The 14,355-nt window shown below is 36.5% G+C and overlaps 4 protein-coding genes across 9 annotated transcripts; 2 read left to right on the top strand and 2 right to left on the bottom strand.

The window, feature by feature from the left end:
- Window positions 1–35: 35 nt before the first annotated feature.
- On the top strand, window positions 36–732 carry LOC123682154 (putative ATP synthase subunit f, mitochondrial). Its single transcript, XM_045620598.1, has 4 exons — window positions 36–203; window positions 283–381; window positions 434–550; window positions 627–732. Exons 1-4 carry the CDS (start codon window positions 125–127, stop codon window positions 653–655), a joined length of 324 nt encoding a protein of 107 aa, XP_045476554.1. The 5' UTR covers window positions 36–124; the 3' UTR covers window positions 656–732.
- A 113-nt stretch (window positions 733–845) lies between these two features.
- On the bottom strand, window positions 846–3,136 carry LOC123682150 (soluble calcium-activated nucleotidase 1). 2 transcript variants are annotated; one of them, XM_045620592.1, is made up of 6 exons: window positions 2,995–3,136; window positions 2,356–2,531; window positions 1,992–2,295; window positions 1,574–1,721; window positions 1,220–1,453; window positions 846–1,135 (listed from the first exon to the last, which is right to left on the bottom strand). In XM_045620592.1, exons 2-6 carry the CDS (start codon window positions 2,507–2,509, stop codon window positions 932–934), a joined length of 1,044 nt encoding a protein of 347 aa, XP_045476548.1. In that variant the 5' UTR covers window positions 2,510–2,531; window positions 2,995–3,136; the 3' UTR covers window positions 846–931. The 2 variants fall into 2 exon arrangements, with proteins under 2 accessions (XP_045476548.1, XP_045476547.1); XM_045620591.1 differs by lacking the exon at window positions 2,995–3,136 and having other exon boundaries at window positions 2,356–2,837.
- A 1,554-nt stretch (window positions 3,137–4,690) lies between these two features.
- Window positions 4,691–10,148, top strand: LOC123682148 (tetratricopeptide repeat protein 39C-like). Its single transcript, XM_045620584.1, has 8 exons — window positions 4,691–5,104; window positions 5,385–5,724; window positions 5,972–6,074; window positions 6,398–6,613; window positions 7,410–7,578; window positions 7,641–8,088; window positions 9,540–9,763; window positions 9,817–10,148. The coding sequence occupies exons 1-8, from the start codon at window positions 4,940–4,942 to the stop codon at window positions 9,922–9,924; spliced, it is 1,773 nt and encodes a 590-aa protein (XP_045476540.1). The 5' UTR covers window positions 4,691–4,939; the 3' UTR covers window positions 9,925–10,148.
- A 297-nt stretch (window positions 10,149–10,445) lies between these two features.
- LOC123682149 (SUN domain-containing protein 3-like) lies at window positions 10,446–14,240 on the bottom strand. 5 transcript variants are annotated; one of them, XM_045620587.1, is made up of 10 exons: window positions 14,128–14,240; window positions 14,037–14,075; window positions 13,730–13,981; window positions 13,508–13,672; window positions 13,245–13,339; window positions 13,115–13,157; window positions 12,010–12,227; window positions 11,782–11,949; window positions 10,601–10,773; window positions 10,446–10,542 (listed from the first exon to the last, which is right to left on the bottom strand). In XM_045620587.1, the coding sequence occupies exons 1-10, from the start codon at window positions 14,165–14,167 to the stop codon at window positions 10,509–10,511; spliced, it is 1,227 nt and encodes a 408-aa protein (XP_045476543.1). In that variant the 5' UTR covers window positions 14,168–14,240; the 3' UTR covers window positions 10,446–10,508. The 5 variants fall into 5 exon arrangements, with proteins under 5 accessions (XP_045476543.1, XP_045476542.1, XP_045476545.1 ...); XM_045620586.1 differs by having other exon boundaries at window positions 13,508–13,981; window positions 14,128–14,239; XM_045620589.1 differs by having other exon boundaries at window positions 13,508–13,992; window positions 14,132–14,237.
- Window positions 14,241–14,355: the final 115 nt, after the last annotated feature.

The raw sequence follows: 14,355 nt of genomic DNA, 5'->3' as shown, positions 1-14,355 counted from the left end.
TATTCTGTGTTTGAATAAAATGATTTGGTCAAGGTTTGGTTAACAATTGACAGTTCATGATCCATCAATCCATTTCCCTTAGTGAATTCTTGCTCGTTTTATTCAATAAAAATTTCTTATAAAAATGGTTTTTGGTGATTATCCACTGGAATACGATCCAAAAAAACATGGACCTTATGATCCAGCAAGATATTATGGAAAGCGTAAGTTTTTCCTCGAGAAATATTTTGCTCAAACCTCCTTGTTACATAATTCCATTATTGATGAATTAAAAATTTTCAGAGGATATACCTTTGGCTCAAGTAAAATTGGGTGAATTGGGTTCATGGTTTGGTAGGCGAAACAAGTCACCTCAAGCCATGGCTTCTGCAATAGGCCGAGGTAAGCTGATTAATAGTATTTTTGACTTATATAATGAAATGTGTTTTCATAGCATACTGGAGATGGCAACATAAATATGTACAACCCAAACGTAGCGGAATTGCTCCATTTTTCCAAGTTGCTGTAGGTTGTTCAATTATCTTCTACCTTATGAACTACCAAAGAATCAGTAAGTACTCAGAATTATATAGAATGTTTAATTATAAATCGTATGTGCTTGTTAACATTCTATTTTTCTTTTGCAGCTTCCCACCGTTTCTACAAGTACCATTAAATTCTTGCATTTTTATGTAGTAATAATATAATATGTGGAGTGATTAGCATCTCTAATATAAACTTTTAAAATTGTAACTATTTCTTTTATTACTTCCATTATAGAAGTTACCCACTGAATAATATTAATAAAATTTCAATTGTATTGGAAAAGCTGTGTGAATTGGTGGATAAATAAGATAATGAGGAAATTAATATAAAAAATACTTTAATTAAAAAATATTTTTTCATTGGTAACAAGTTTACAACATACACTCCAAGAAATTACAGATTTACACTAAATAAATTCCAATCCTTCGTATTTATTGTCTGCAATAAATAAATCGTCTACGAGTACTTGACCGTGTATTGTGAAACTAGTGAAAAAGGTCCTTGTTTTGCCTTCTAGTTCTTCCGTTCTTAAGGCAACTATTACTTCGTCATTGGTGTTAGGCAGAAATTTGAAACTGGAGAATCCTCTGGTAATGTGTTCATTCGGAATCTGCAGAAAGTATATTTTAAATTTAATAAATTGTAATCTAATAATAAAGATCGCATAAATAGCTGAGTCAATGAAAGAACTTACTTTAACCATACGTATAACTGAGACGGTGGAATCTGCGTTGATTAATACTGAACAGCCTCTTCGTTCATCTGCAACTTCATCATAAGGATCTTTACTGCATCTTCTAGGTAAGAAGAACCACTTCTGATGAATATCAGACCATAATCCGCTCTCGTGAATCATATATCCCGGCCATTCTATTCCAAGTACTTTTCGCAAATTTTTATACGGGTCTACCCAATTGATATGACTAACCTGAAAATTTTCATGTTAGGAAAATTACTCCAAGATTATATGTCTTCGCAACAATGATATAGATTGCTTCATTGGAAAAATATGACATTTCGGGATTTGGTTTTAGTTTTTAAAACTTACAGCCCCATTTTTGTCCACAACTTTGACCCACATAGGGTTATAATTTTGGAATTCACCAGTGGCAGTGGTCCATTCTTTACCCATGGAACCAAGGTACAACTTTTCATCTTTTACAGCTGCCCATTCTGTCTTGAAACCCTTTGAATTTCTGAAAATTTCAAATATCAAAAGATATTTCTAAATATGGAAAGGTAACTTGTCATAAAGTTCACAATATAAAATATTTCTGACATAATCAAGTGATAAGCAAAATATTAAGTATTATGCAACTAGTTAGGTGAAAACTATAACTATAACGGAAATATGCTGTAGATTAACAATAAATATTTTCTAAAAAGATTGAGTAACTGCTTTAGAAGAGAAAAAAGAACAAAAATTACCAATGAAAGTAATATAAGTCTCTTTTGTTGCAACTTACTTTCCATCTCCATCCATCAATAAAACCCAAGGAATGATACTATTTCCAACAATCTCATAAACAATACCGGTTCTATCATCGAATGTTAATAATCTACCATCATATACTACAAGTTCAGAAAGTTCCATGCCTCTACCTTTGAGAGCATAGCTGTTCTTCAAAGTAATTGGTCCTGTTGAATCCCATGATATGACAATATTTTGTGTCTTAGTGTCATAACTTAAGTAGCCTTTCTTGAAGAGGGAATACCATGTATTTTTGTCTTTTTCATGCTTCGAATCAGTATCAAGATCAGCAATTATACCTAAAAATGAAGATTATTGATGCAAGAACTTTGTGTAATAAATAATAAAAATGAACTTACCGATTCTATATGTGTATACATCATTTGCCTGTACTGGGGCTGTCAAGGGATAAGTAATATTGTATGTACTAGAGCTTGAACGACCGATCCAGGTAGGAACATAATATACCACAAGTAAACCAATGAGGGAGAGTATTCCAAAGTATGACATCATTTTGTAAAAGTATTGCTTATTTCTGAAACCAAAGGTCCGATTTATTATTCTATATGCTGGAGGTTTCTTCAAAGCCTTCCTCCAGTCTCTTGGGGAACTCATTTGATCCGATTCGTGTATTAATATCCTATTCTCCATTTAGATAATTTTAATAATGATATCAGATAAGGTCACATTCTGTATGAGTGGACCTTGAGAAGAGGCTGTTTGTTGAGTATCATATCATTTTGAAATCATTTATCAGCATACGATGATTTAAACATTTTTGTTGATATAAGAAATAAGTATTCAATTTTCATTAACCTATTCGAATTGACACGTAGTAGTTGTGTTGTCTCTATGATCTTGGAACTATAATCTTTTTCTTGGATTTCAAATGATAATTTTTTCTAGAACGATAAAAAGATAATTATGCCAATCGTAATTCTAGATGATGTAAAAATGGTGTTATTTGATGAAAAATTTGTATGAATGGTTGAATTCACCTGATGTTTTTTCTATCTTCAAACTTGACTATTCATCGCAACTGCTAGTACATATATTAAAGTGATTTGAAGAAATTTAGAGGTCGTTCATCATTTGAATGATACATTAGATTCTAGATTGGTGCTATTATTCAGAATGAGTAGCGTGTTTGTATTCTGAGAAGGAACAGGTTTTTCGCAATGCCGCTAATTAAATATTTAATACGCACCTAGATTCAAAAAATCTATCAATTTTTGATGATTCATAGGATGATTATCAAAATTGTTTTATCACATTAGAAGTGAAAAGTTATATCACAATGAAGATAAATGATAAGATATGTGGTTAGTAACTGATAGTGTTACACGAGCATTTATTCTGGACAGTCATTGTTGGGAGGAGAGTTCAAACGATGATCGTTAAATTTTTCAATGAGGATAAACATTATGAATTACTCAGAAAGTACGAAAAGTTTTGAATATTCAAACAAGGAAGCCATAGGCGTCATTCTTATTTATAATATTTTGAATATTTTCACACCTCATAATTAAATACCTATATCACTTGAGAATAGTTGGAAGGAAGAAGAATATATCGAATATTAAAATATCGAACTGAAAGTTCTCAAAATAAATTAAGAAACGACTTAATATACCTTACATCTTTTCTTATAGTTGCATATGATCAATGAAGAGCAAAAATAATAGTTAGGTATATTAGGAGAATAAATTCTTCGAAATAGTTCAACGAATTGTATCAATAGCAGAAATAATTTGATCCAAGTATTTCAGAGTAAAAATGCCCAAATTTTCTGGGATAACATTTTGAAAATGTGATAGCAGGTGGACTTATCGAGCGCTGTCTATGAATAAGGGTGGACACTAATTCATATTTGGGATATCGATTAATAGATGACGCAAGTTATAATAAGTTATAGTTTTCTTCGTACTTTCAATGTAGAATACTACTAACTCTACACATTAGTAATTTACCTCCCGTATAGGTGGCGCAAGAAGTAGCAAGAAGTACACTGTGACAAGTAGTGCTGCCCTCTAAGGACAAATTCTTTAACTAATAATAGGTATGATAACTAGTTGATAGATGGCGCACCAAAAGAGATCTATAATATTTCTGAATCGATACTTAATGTGAAGATTCGTTCTAAGATGACGCCACTTATGTATTTTCAAATTTCAAAATTATTTTTAGGGTGGGGGTATAAAATTGTGGTTATTGTCACAATTATATCATCTTTGTTTCGAATTTCAGTTCTTTCCTAGACCTACCACATATCTCAAACTTAAATAGATAGGTCGGTCCAAGTTTTGTAAAAATTACTTCTCTGTTTATATCGTACCTATCTCAAGGCAGATCAGATACGTGAAGTTCCAATTAGATCTCAGGCATAATTTTGTCACGTCAATCATACACTGAAGCGTCATTTCTTTGAGCATCTTTCCTAGGGTTCCGAAGTATCTGAGATAATACCTACCTAGGTTTCTACTTTCTTCTGTAGAAATGTTATTCTGTTGAAAGAGGAAACATATTTTTTTCAATAAGAAAAACTTACCAATCATGATATAAACAGCGTACCTATATTCATTTCATTGCTTGTTTCCTAATATTCACTATAAATGAAAAATGATGTTCGATCTTCTTCCATCTGAATGTCACCACTTTGGATACGAAAAAATCAATAATTCTGTCTTGAAGTTTCACCCCTTGTTGTATGTCAGTTCTGACAATTTGCTTAAAAAACGAAATTCATGATTCGAAATTAGTATACTGATTTACTAAACAGTCCAACACATAAGCCCCAAAGTAAAAATTCTAGTATTCAATCTAAATTCTTAACAGTACATGAATTCAATATATTATTCGATTATTATAACCTGTCTTTCTGTTCAAAAAAGCACAAATTTGTATGTTTGAAGATGTTACAGTGATTTGGTTCTAGAACAAGTGATGGCATCAGGTAGTAGGGACCGCAATGGTGACAGTGAATGGCTTTTGGCGAAGGATGGCTTGAAATTGTTGATCAACAACAAAGGAAAAGAAGCCGAGGACTTGTTTCTTAAGTATCCTGAAAGCCTGGTTATGTTTTCTGGTTACTCATTCGCAGTTTTTATGGTAAGATTAGGAGTTGATGGTTCTAGATGAAAAAATGCTTTTAGGGCTTGAAGTCCCATTCCTTTTAAAAGCTGCAATATTAGGTGGAATTGTATTGTAGTTAAAGTTAACAAAATACTTTAAACTCTTTTGGTTAGCTACACTGCAAAATGATTAGTGGACTGAATCTTACATAACCTCATATTTCATCATCTTGATACATTATGCAACTCATAACACAAAGTCTTTTTTTGTAGTGAAGTAAGACTTTTCTTTTCATATATTCTCTTGATTCTTCTAGGATGCTCTTATGTCCTTCGAAGAGGAAAAACTCACAAAAGCAATCACCACCCTCAAGGAAGTAGAAAGAAGATGTAATACCAAGGGTTGGTTCAAGATAGTCAGGAATAAGATGTTTGGTAGCACCGAAGAAGAACCGTTGTTGACTGAAACTCTAGAAACTCAGATAATCTTAGCTGACTCTCAAGTTTGCTTGGCGATATTAGTGTTCCTTCAGCAGGATATTTCCGGTTATTTGAAGGCTGGCTGGGTGCTGAGGAAGGCCTGGAAGCTCTACCAGAGTACCTACAGTGACCTGCTGAACTTGTATACTGGAGAAATAGGACCCTTGAATTTTCCAGGTGAGTGGCATTGTCGATTATCCATTGGTAATGGAACAATGGTAGGTAGAGAGAGACCAAGAAGCTTCATTTGAAGATATCTGAGTAGAGTTTGGTTTAGCTTTTTTGAATAACAGCACCTGATCTGCACTCTTGGTTCAGCTCTCTATCCACCTTAACCTCCTAATTCCAAAAGAAGTAAAAACTTGAAGGTACAAGTTAGATAACTGAATTCGCATACTGATGACTCCTGGTGCATCTCTTCCAGATCCAACCCTGGCCTCCCGCAGCTCTGACAGCGTGGTGAGGAACGAACGTGCTATCCTATCCTCCAACGACACAGCCTTTGACCTGAAGCCCATCTCCAACGGGTACATCATCTCCAATCCTTTTCCCCATTCCCAATCCTTAGACCTTAACGGCATCTCCGTCACCCTCGGAGATGCTTCTCCCGGTTCCCCGAACCCGAAGTCCAGACTAGTCAAAAAGTCCCAATCCTACCACGACACCTTGTCCAGGACTGGTCCAGGCTGGACTTCAAGGTTCGGAGCGATGACAGGCTCCTTGAGCATCAACTATTTCACTTCTGCTTTCGGGTTTTTCGCGTCGCAAAAACTGTGAGTAGGCGGGGCAGGACGACGACAGGGGATTCCCCCAACTGGTTTATGTCTTCTCTAACCGCTATCTTTCTCAGGAAGACAAGCGACAGGCCCCTGAGTAAGAAGGTGATTATAAGGCTGATGAACGCTGTAACCTTCGGCTACGGTATGCTGCAGCTTGGAGTGTCGCTTTTGCCTCCGGCGTTGCTGAGGCTGACCAGTTTCCTGGGTTTGAGCGGGAGCAGGTCGCATGGACTGGCCTGCTTGATGTATTCGAGGCTTGGTGTCGACATGAGAGCGCCCTTAGCAACGTAAGTCGTAAGTTGATGTTTATCTGTCTCTTGGCCAGATCTATGACTCCAGTGGAGGGTTTTATGTTTTTTTATTTAGTGAAAAAGGGAAAATAGCTCTAGAATTCGGAGGAGAGTTGCTACAGGGTGTTCCTAAATTGGAGGTGAAGAGGAAAATGATAAATTTTTATCAGTTTATCAAATCTTTATTAATCTTCGCTACAGATTGGGTAAATAAGTACCAAAACTTATAATTTATTTATTGATCACAGCTTACTAACTGGATCTTCATAGTAATTTGGATTTGCCTTAGGATTTCTAGAGAATTGTTTGAATTTTTTTCTCAAAATTGGTAGCAGATACGACAAAACTACAAGAAACATAAAAAGTGTATTACTGGACCAAAGTTTTTCTTTACATTTTTCTAAACAACAAGTGGACCACCAAAAAAGGTTCTGGAGGAGAGAAGGGGCCACTGTTCCAGAAAAAATATAACCTTGTAGATTTTCATTCAAAATTAGCATATCACCTGATGAAAACTTTAAATTGGAATACCTATACTAAATTTAAGTTGAATATCTAGTGAAGGGAAGGTGCTATGGCAGAAAATCTGAACACCATGTTTCTCGAAAACAAAGCGTTTGGATAATTATAGAATTTTTTTCTTGGTCACCTAAAAAATCATCATAGAAGATACCAAGTCTTTCATAAATAATCTTCTAAGACCTTCATTTAGTAAGAAAAAAGTTTGGGAAAAATAAGTTTTTAAGTACAATAGAAATCGAACAATTATTTTGAAACTTTTCTATGTTTGCAGCCTGTCCTTATTGTGGTATCACTGCATAGTGCGACCATACTACGCCCTTGACGGCACCAACGTACAAGCTGGAGCTAGAGTTGCTGAAATGCTGATCCACGAATCACGTGAAGAATTCGGGGAATCAGCCCTTTTCCTCTTCTTCAGGGGAAGATTATGCAGACTCAACGTGAGTACGAAGAAAAACGCAACATCTCCAAAATCTCGCTCATCTCCCAAATTATCTTCCAGTCGGACATACCCTCTGCCTTGACTGCTTTCCAAGCCTCGGTCAAGAACTCCACCCAGAGAGAGATCAAGCTGTTATCCCTTCACGAGGTGGGGTGGTGCTACCTGATCCAACTGGATTTCCAAAACTCCGAGTCCAACTTCGCCTTCCTGGCCACTTGGAGCAGATGGTCCAGACCGTTCTACAGCTACATCGCCTGTATATGCAAAGGATCCAGGTCTGCATTAGGCGATTATTCTGTCCTGGAAGAGATGATAGTCAATATCAGGACGTCGGTCAAGGGTAACCAGCTGGACGAGTTCTTGACGAGGAGAGCGTTGTGTTTCCCAAGCAAGGAGGACTTTGCCACGTGTTCGCCCAGGTTCTGGAAGCTATTCGTTTACGAGATGCTTTACTTGTGGAATTCTCTGGCAAGTTGCACGAAGGAGAATCTTCTCAGGATTATTTCAGGTTGGTTTCTTAGTAGATGTAAGGTTTTTCTCGTACAAACTTGAAGGGATAGGCAAATATACTTGATTTGGCTGCTCTGCCTGCCATTGATGATAGGTTGTGTTTGATTTCTTCCTGAAATGGTTAGTATACCACCCTTAATAAAGAGTCAGATGTGTGGCAGGTGTCATTAAGTACGTGAGGTATTTTCAAAAGTTGATGCCAAGAGTTGTAGGCTCTAGAAGACTTCCAAATCTACCGATCGATGGTGAAGAACTGTCAACTCCTAAGAATAACTACAATGAAATATTGCCTATGTTGGCTATCAGAAGACAAATATGGTTTTCTACATCTGATCTACTCGAATGCTATTGATAGATTGATCAGGATTAGGGATTCACAGTGTGGGTTGTGGTCCTTATACTGTGACTAAAGTAGTTCACGGCCAAGTACAAAGGAAATAAAAGAATGGGATAAAAATGCTTATTCAATTTATTTCCAACCCACTAAAAATGTGTGAAGAAGATAATTATTTGTCTAATCGATTCTTAGGGTCGCTGGTCACTTGGGTCGTTGCAAGTATTTTTCGTCGGTCTCGGGAACATATGTCAAAATCTTTAATCTTCACGTTGTCGGTGCAAGTGTTGAACATATGTTGTAGTTGTAGACTGGTCTGAACTCAATTGAATTATTCGCCATGAATTGCCGAGTTTTATGGGCATTCAGGCTGTTTTCCAATCGACCGTTAGCAAAGCCTTTCTATGGATCCCTTAGGGTGTGGCATTGATAATCCTAAGTTTGTACACCGAATTCTTCAGTTATCGGACTTAAAATATTTTCGAAGTGATCGATAGATTCCATACAACAGCTTGTCTTGATATTCAAGCTACTTGGCTTGAGTTTGACTTGAAATCAACTTAAGTAGTAGTTTTTCTATGTCGAGTCAAGTAGTTATTTATTAAATACCTGACTTAACATTGAAAAACTACTACTTGACTTGAATTCGAGTTGATTTAAAGTCAAGCTCAAGTCAAGTAGCTTGAATATTGAGTCAAGTAGCTTAAATATCAAGTCAAACCGTGAATCCCTAATCAGGATCTGCTAATCTTATTGAATATACACAGGGTGCACCACAAATAGCTTCCAAGTTTCAAAGGGCTCTTGAAAAAAGTGTGAGAAATGCTAAATGTAGGACTGGAGCACTCCGTGTATCTCAAGACCACCAATTTTCCATGATTCATAGAGTTTAGCATCAGAACTTGAAGTATAAGAAAGAAGAACGAGTACCAAACTCAATTCAACAATATTATTCAATTGAAGTTTCTTGAAATTAAAATCTATTCTCCTTTTCTGACAATGGGTGAAATATGGCATAGCAAGCCTTGAATTTATTATATCTTGGTTCCTTTTTTTTCGAGTTTTTCAACTCATTAACGTACTCAATAGGTCTGTTAGTCATCACTCTTTTCCAGATTGTGATCTTGAATCACCCACTGAAGAACCCATGAAAGGTGTAGCTAAACTGATCCAAGGTGCCTGTTACCTCATCTTGGGTAGGACCTTGGAAGCCAGATCCATCTTGAGAGAATGCATAGAGAGCAGAAATGAAATCACTCAGAAAAGTCAACCTAGGGATGGCCACATTCTTGCATTCGCGCAATACGAGTTGGCTTCAATATTGGTTGAGACCCCTGAGGTAAAATTATCTGACATTCTGTAAACAGCAGTCAGAATTTGTTTTTTTTTCAGACCCAGGAAGAAGGTAGAAAACTTCTCCAACAGACTACAAATTTAAAAGACTACGATTTCGAAGACAGATTGACTGTGCGAGTGAGTTCACTGTTGAGACACGGTTAAATATACCAGAACCTTCAGGAAATGACAATATTTGGGAGTAATTTAACGGGATATTAGCTTACGATGACAATTGAAAATACAATCTTTATAATAAGAGAGCATCTAGATTTTACCTCAAAAAATATTTTACACAATTTATAACGATTGGAAAAAAAGAACACAAAAGTAACTATATGTAGATACCTATATTTTATATTTTTAATAAAATTTACTGTTCGATTTAAGTACTTGCTTCGAAGATTGTTTCGAATAATTTTCGTCGAAATACTGATATTCGAAAAGTTGTTGTTTCAAGCTTGTTCCTTAGATGAGAGAATTGCAATTTTAAAACGACACCGAATGAGGAAGTTCATTCAATACAGCTACCGCAAATTTGTTCGAGTTAGATGTTGGTACGCCTGCTCAAAATACTACTCTCAACGTTCAATTCTTCGTTAATTTGCTGTTTTCCAGTTGACATATTTGAATTGAACCACAATTCCGTCCATTATTTTTTTGCTGATGAATGAGTTCATCCATGATTTGTATTAAGAATTTATTGAAAAATAAAAGTATTTATATGTTATATTAGTCTTTCTACCACCTTATAATGACTCTAGGGTTCCATGGACTCGTAACCTGAAAAAAAAAATAAATTGATTATGAGACTCCACCCTATATCGAAAAGGTTACCAACCTGTAAACGCACGTGTAATCTGGTGAACCATGATTTGAATCAACGTGGAATTCAACAAACTCGAATGGCGTCTGGTTAGCTATTTTTATGGGGAATGTTTGGATGGGATGCGAGTCCAACTTGTATTGAAATCTGCCAAGAAGAACTTTGCTTTTGCTCGGATGCTCGAGTCCCTGAAAAAATTGCCAATGGTCATTCCAAGATGTTGAAGACAGTGAATAAAGGGTGTTTTTTTTTAGAGCTATAGAACTTTAAATTGCAATAAAACAAGGATGGATTATTCGATTGACATGAATTTTATTCATCCGCAAGATAATCTTGTGTTATTACATTTTGAATATGATTTCTGGCATATGACCGCCACGGCTGGCTCGGATGTAGTCCAATCTGGACGTCGAATTTTCGATGACTTTTTCCAACATTTGTGGCCGTATATCAGCAATAACACGGCGAATGTTGTCTTCTAAATGGTTAAGGGTTTGTGGCTTATCCGCATAGACCAATGATTTCACATAGCTCCACATAAAGTAATCTAGCGGTGTTAAATCACAAGATCTTGGAGGCCAATTCACAGGTCCAAAAAGTGAAATTAGGCAGTCACCAAACGTGTCTTTCAATAAATCTATTGTGGCACGAGCTGTGTGACATGTTGCGCCGTCTTGTTGGAACCACAGCTCCTGGACATCATGGTTGTTCAATTCAGGAATGAAAAAGTTAGTAATCATGGCTCTATACCGATCACCATTGACTGTAACGTTCTGGCCATCATAGTTTTTGAAGAAGTACGGACCAATGATTCCACCAGCCCATAAAGCGCACCAATCAGTTTTTCTGGATGTAACGGTGTTTCGACATACACTTGAGGATTAGTTTCACTCCAAATGCGGCAGTTTTGTTTGTTGAAGTAGCCATTCACCCAGAAGTGTGCTTCATCGCTAAACAAAATAAAATGGACGTAGTGCGCGATACGTATTCCGCACAGAACCATTATTTTCGAAATAAAATTACACTATTTGCAAGCGTTGTTCAGGCGTGAGTCTATTCATGATGAATTGCCAAACCAAACTGAGAATAAATCACTTGACAGCTGTTAAATCGGTCGCCATCTCAAACAGTAATGCCAACTTAAAGTTGTATACCTCGAAAAAAAACACCCGTTAGAAAACGCATGTGTCACTTACATAAACAGCAAAGTCTTTTGGTGCAGTATCAAGTCTTCCAGTAGGGGAAATTTTGCTTGAAATGTGCTCTAAACTCACAGCTGTAATCTTCACTTTGCCTAGGAGCTTTATCAGCACAGCCCCCTTGGATCCTTTGAATGCCCAACATTCTCCTGGAGCACTGTTCGCCTTAAAAAGTTAGTAGTTATTGTTTAAAACCTTGCAGTAGTGAATGAGGATTTTCTCTACCTGGATCATTGCTCTAGGACCGTTATTTCCTTCGCAAAGGGTTATACCAAATAGTCCAACGGTAGAACCGTAGTTTTCTGTGTTTATAACTTTGACAATTCTACCTCCAGCTGTCTCTAATGCGAAGTCGTTTCTTCCTATTTTATCTGAACCGAAGTTCTCCAGTTCCTCTTTTACCAAGCCTTTGATTGCGTTGCTGTATTCTCTTGGTAGTCGAACTGTTGGAAAACCAGAGGTTAATATACAAAACAGATACAAAACGCCATTCAATAAGTCCCCTAGCTTGGCGCACAGTAACAAGTTTCAAATGATGCGTCGATATGTGACAGTGGATCTAATGTACAATCATCACTACCATCCTGAGTCAAAGAGAGCATCAGCTGAGTGGATAGCAGATCAAAGTGAACAAAATTTCAAACATCAGATGTCAAGGTTATGATATATATGTATAGATAAGTATTCCAGGACATGCCAAGGAATATTGTTCATGGAATATCTTGACAAAGGTGAAACCATCAACTATGAATATTACATAACGTACTTGGATCGATTGAGTGCAGAAATCAAGAAAAAACGCCTTCAAAAGCAAAAAAAAAATTCTCTTCCACCAAGACAATGCTCTCTGTTACAAATCTTACAAAAACTTTGATAAAATTGAGCGCATTGTGCTTCCAAATGTTCAGCCATCCAGCTAATTCTCCAGAGGTGACTACCAATGTTTGCTGGAGTTGTGCAGACCTCAAAAAAATGCACCAGTGAAAGAAATTTGTCTCTAAAGATGAAGTATTGAAGCCTATTTCGAAAGCAAAGACGTTGAAGTATATGTAGCACTCTTGAAGATGACCATTAGGACAAATAAAGTCGAATTTTTAAGAAACAATGTGTTTTACTGGTATAAGGCCTGGGATTTACTGAAAGAAGTACTACAGATGCGGAAAAATCCAAACTCAAGATGCTTAAAGCCTCGAGTATTCGACTCAGGGGGATAGTTATCCAGTGGAGTAAATGATGCTACATTGCGTACCCAGCTTGACGAATTTTGTGTTGGTATCATGATATCAAGGCCCTGTGCATCTGTGCAAGAAATAATTAAGAAGATAATTACCAGTGCAACTTGAATCCTCTGTTTCAACGATCCCAACGTGTTTCTGAAAGAAAAAATTCAAATGTTGAAAGCTTCGAAAACCCGTTCGGTTCACATGTTTTCAGGAAAAAATTACCTAAAGGTATACTACCTTGATATCTTTCATTTCGTGGTGTATCGAACAGACGTCTGACCTTAGTCCACCTAAAATTTTGGCCAGTGGAATGACAATTATAATGATTGCACCTGAAATGAATAGATAAATGAATGAGAGAAAAGTAGTGACGAGAAATCAGGAGGTTTTGAGGCCTTGAGCTGATATTCTATTTGCGTGTGGTAGACCAAGCACTCAAAAGCTCAAAAGTTTAAAAGCAATAAAGTAATACCTCACTAATCAACTCTGAAACAGTTTACCTAAAGCAATGAGACAGGGCAAAAATCCACAGATTTTCTGTCTCTTATTGCAAGTATCTGTATAGCAGGACGGATCCATTCTTGAGTAGCTCTCACAGTTCATCAACTGATAAGCAGCAGCGTTACAATCGTCATGTTCCAACAATAAACTAGACCTCCTTTGAACTGCAAGAATTTTACTAGAACCTCGCACTATTGCCTCCTTTCTAACACAAAAATCACCAGAATCTGGTTCGTCCCTTTCACCACTAGAAGAAATTGATGATAACCTCCGCAGTATCGAAAATTTGGTCCTAGAATTTTTTTTAGGTGCTGTAGGAGCTTCCCCTTCTACTTCTCCTATGGAAGAAGAAGAGTTTCTTCTGTAGATCGAGAGTAACGAGCCCTTTTCTTCTGTTTCGAGTTTTGGGGACAGATGTCCACTTGAATTTGATGATCCTTCTCTTGCGTTGAAGGATGACATAGATCTTCTTACTGAAATGTGGCTACTTTCATCATATAAAATTGTTTGACTGTTCCAGTAACTTACCAGATAACCTTGTGTTGTAATTGTGACCTGCAGGTTCACCTAAAAATTTGAATGCTCAGTGGATGTAGCAGCATTTTAAAGGCAGACTCACCTACTTTAGAGGGTTCGTCAGTTAAAGAATTTGATCTCATTACTTATATGATGGGGTATTCAATTTCGTATTGACAGTACATACCACATTTCCTGACAAATCAAACTGACAACATCGTTTTTCCTATCTAGGTTGACATAGTGAACGAAAGAAAAGGAAATACTTTAAAAATTTAAGGTAGAACTCAGTTTTGAATGTCTCTATTTCTGAGCTAAACACAAAATTCAA

Source organism: Harmonia axyridis, chromosome 6, assembly GCF_914767665.1.
Source record: "Harmonia axyridis chromosome 6, icHarAxyr1.1, whole genome shotgun sequence".
NCBI lineage: Eukaryota > Metazoa > Arthropoda > Insecta > Coleoptera > Coccinellidae > Harmonia > Harmonia axyridis.
Note: the sequence above shows the minus strand (reverse complement) of the source record. Positions and strands in the feature narration are given on the sequence as shown.

Bases quoted from the DNA above. Each gene is read 5' to 3' on its own strand.
- LOC123682148 (XM_045620584.1), top strand. From the start codon at position 4,940: ATGGCATCAGGTAGTAGGGACCGCAATGGTGACAGTGAATGGCTTTTG. The intron at 5,105-5,384 runs GTAAGATTAGGA...TGATTCTTCTAG, and splicing joins ACTCATTCGCAGTTTTTATG to GATGCTCTTATGTCCTTCGA. The intron at 8,089-9,539 runs GTTGGTTTCTTA...ACTCTTTTCCAG, and splicing joins TCTTCTCAGGATTATTTCAG to ATTGTGATCTTGAATCACCC.
- LOC123682154 (XM_045620598.1), top strand. From the start codon at position 125: ATGGTTTTTGGTGATTATCCACTGGAATACGATCCAAAAAAACATGGA. The intron at 204-282 runs GTAAGTTTTTCC...AAAAATTTTCAG, and splicing joins AGCAAGATATTATGGAAAGC to AGGATATACCTTTGGCTCAA. The intron at 551-626 runs GTAAGTACTCAG...TTTCTTTTGCAG, and splicing joins TATGAACTACCAAAGAATCA to CTTCCCACCGTTTCTACAAG.
- LOC123682149 (XM_045620586.1), bottom strand. From the start codon at position 14,167: ATGAGATCAAATTCTTTAACTGACGAACCCTCTAAAGTAG. The intron at 14,076-14,127 runs GTGAGTCTGCCT...TCAAATTTTTAG, and splicing joins TGACGAACCCTCTAAAGTAG to GTGAACCTGCAGGTCACAAT. The intron at 10,774-11,781 runs GTAAGTGACACA...CAATTTTTTCAG, and splicing joins CAAAAGACTTTGCTGTTTAT to GGACTCGAGCATCCGAGCAA.
- LOC123682150 (XM_045620591.1), bottom strand. From the start codon at position 2,647: ATGGAGAATAGGATATTAATACACGAATCGGATCAAATGAGTTCCCCA. The intron at 1,454-1,573 runs GTAAGTTTTAAA...GAAAATTTTCAG, and splicing joins TTGTGGACAAAAATGGGGCT to GTTAGTCATATCAATTGGGT. The intron at 1,136-1,219 runs GTAAGTTCTTTC...TACTTTCTGCAG, and splicing joins CAGTTATACGTATGGTTAAA to ATTCCGAATGAACACATTAC.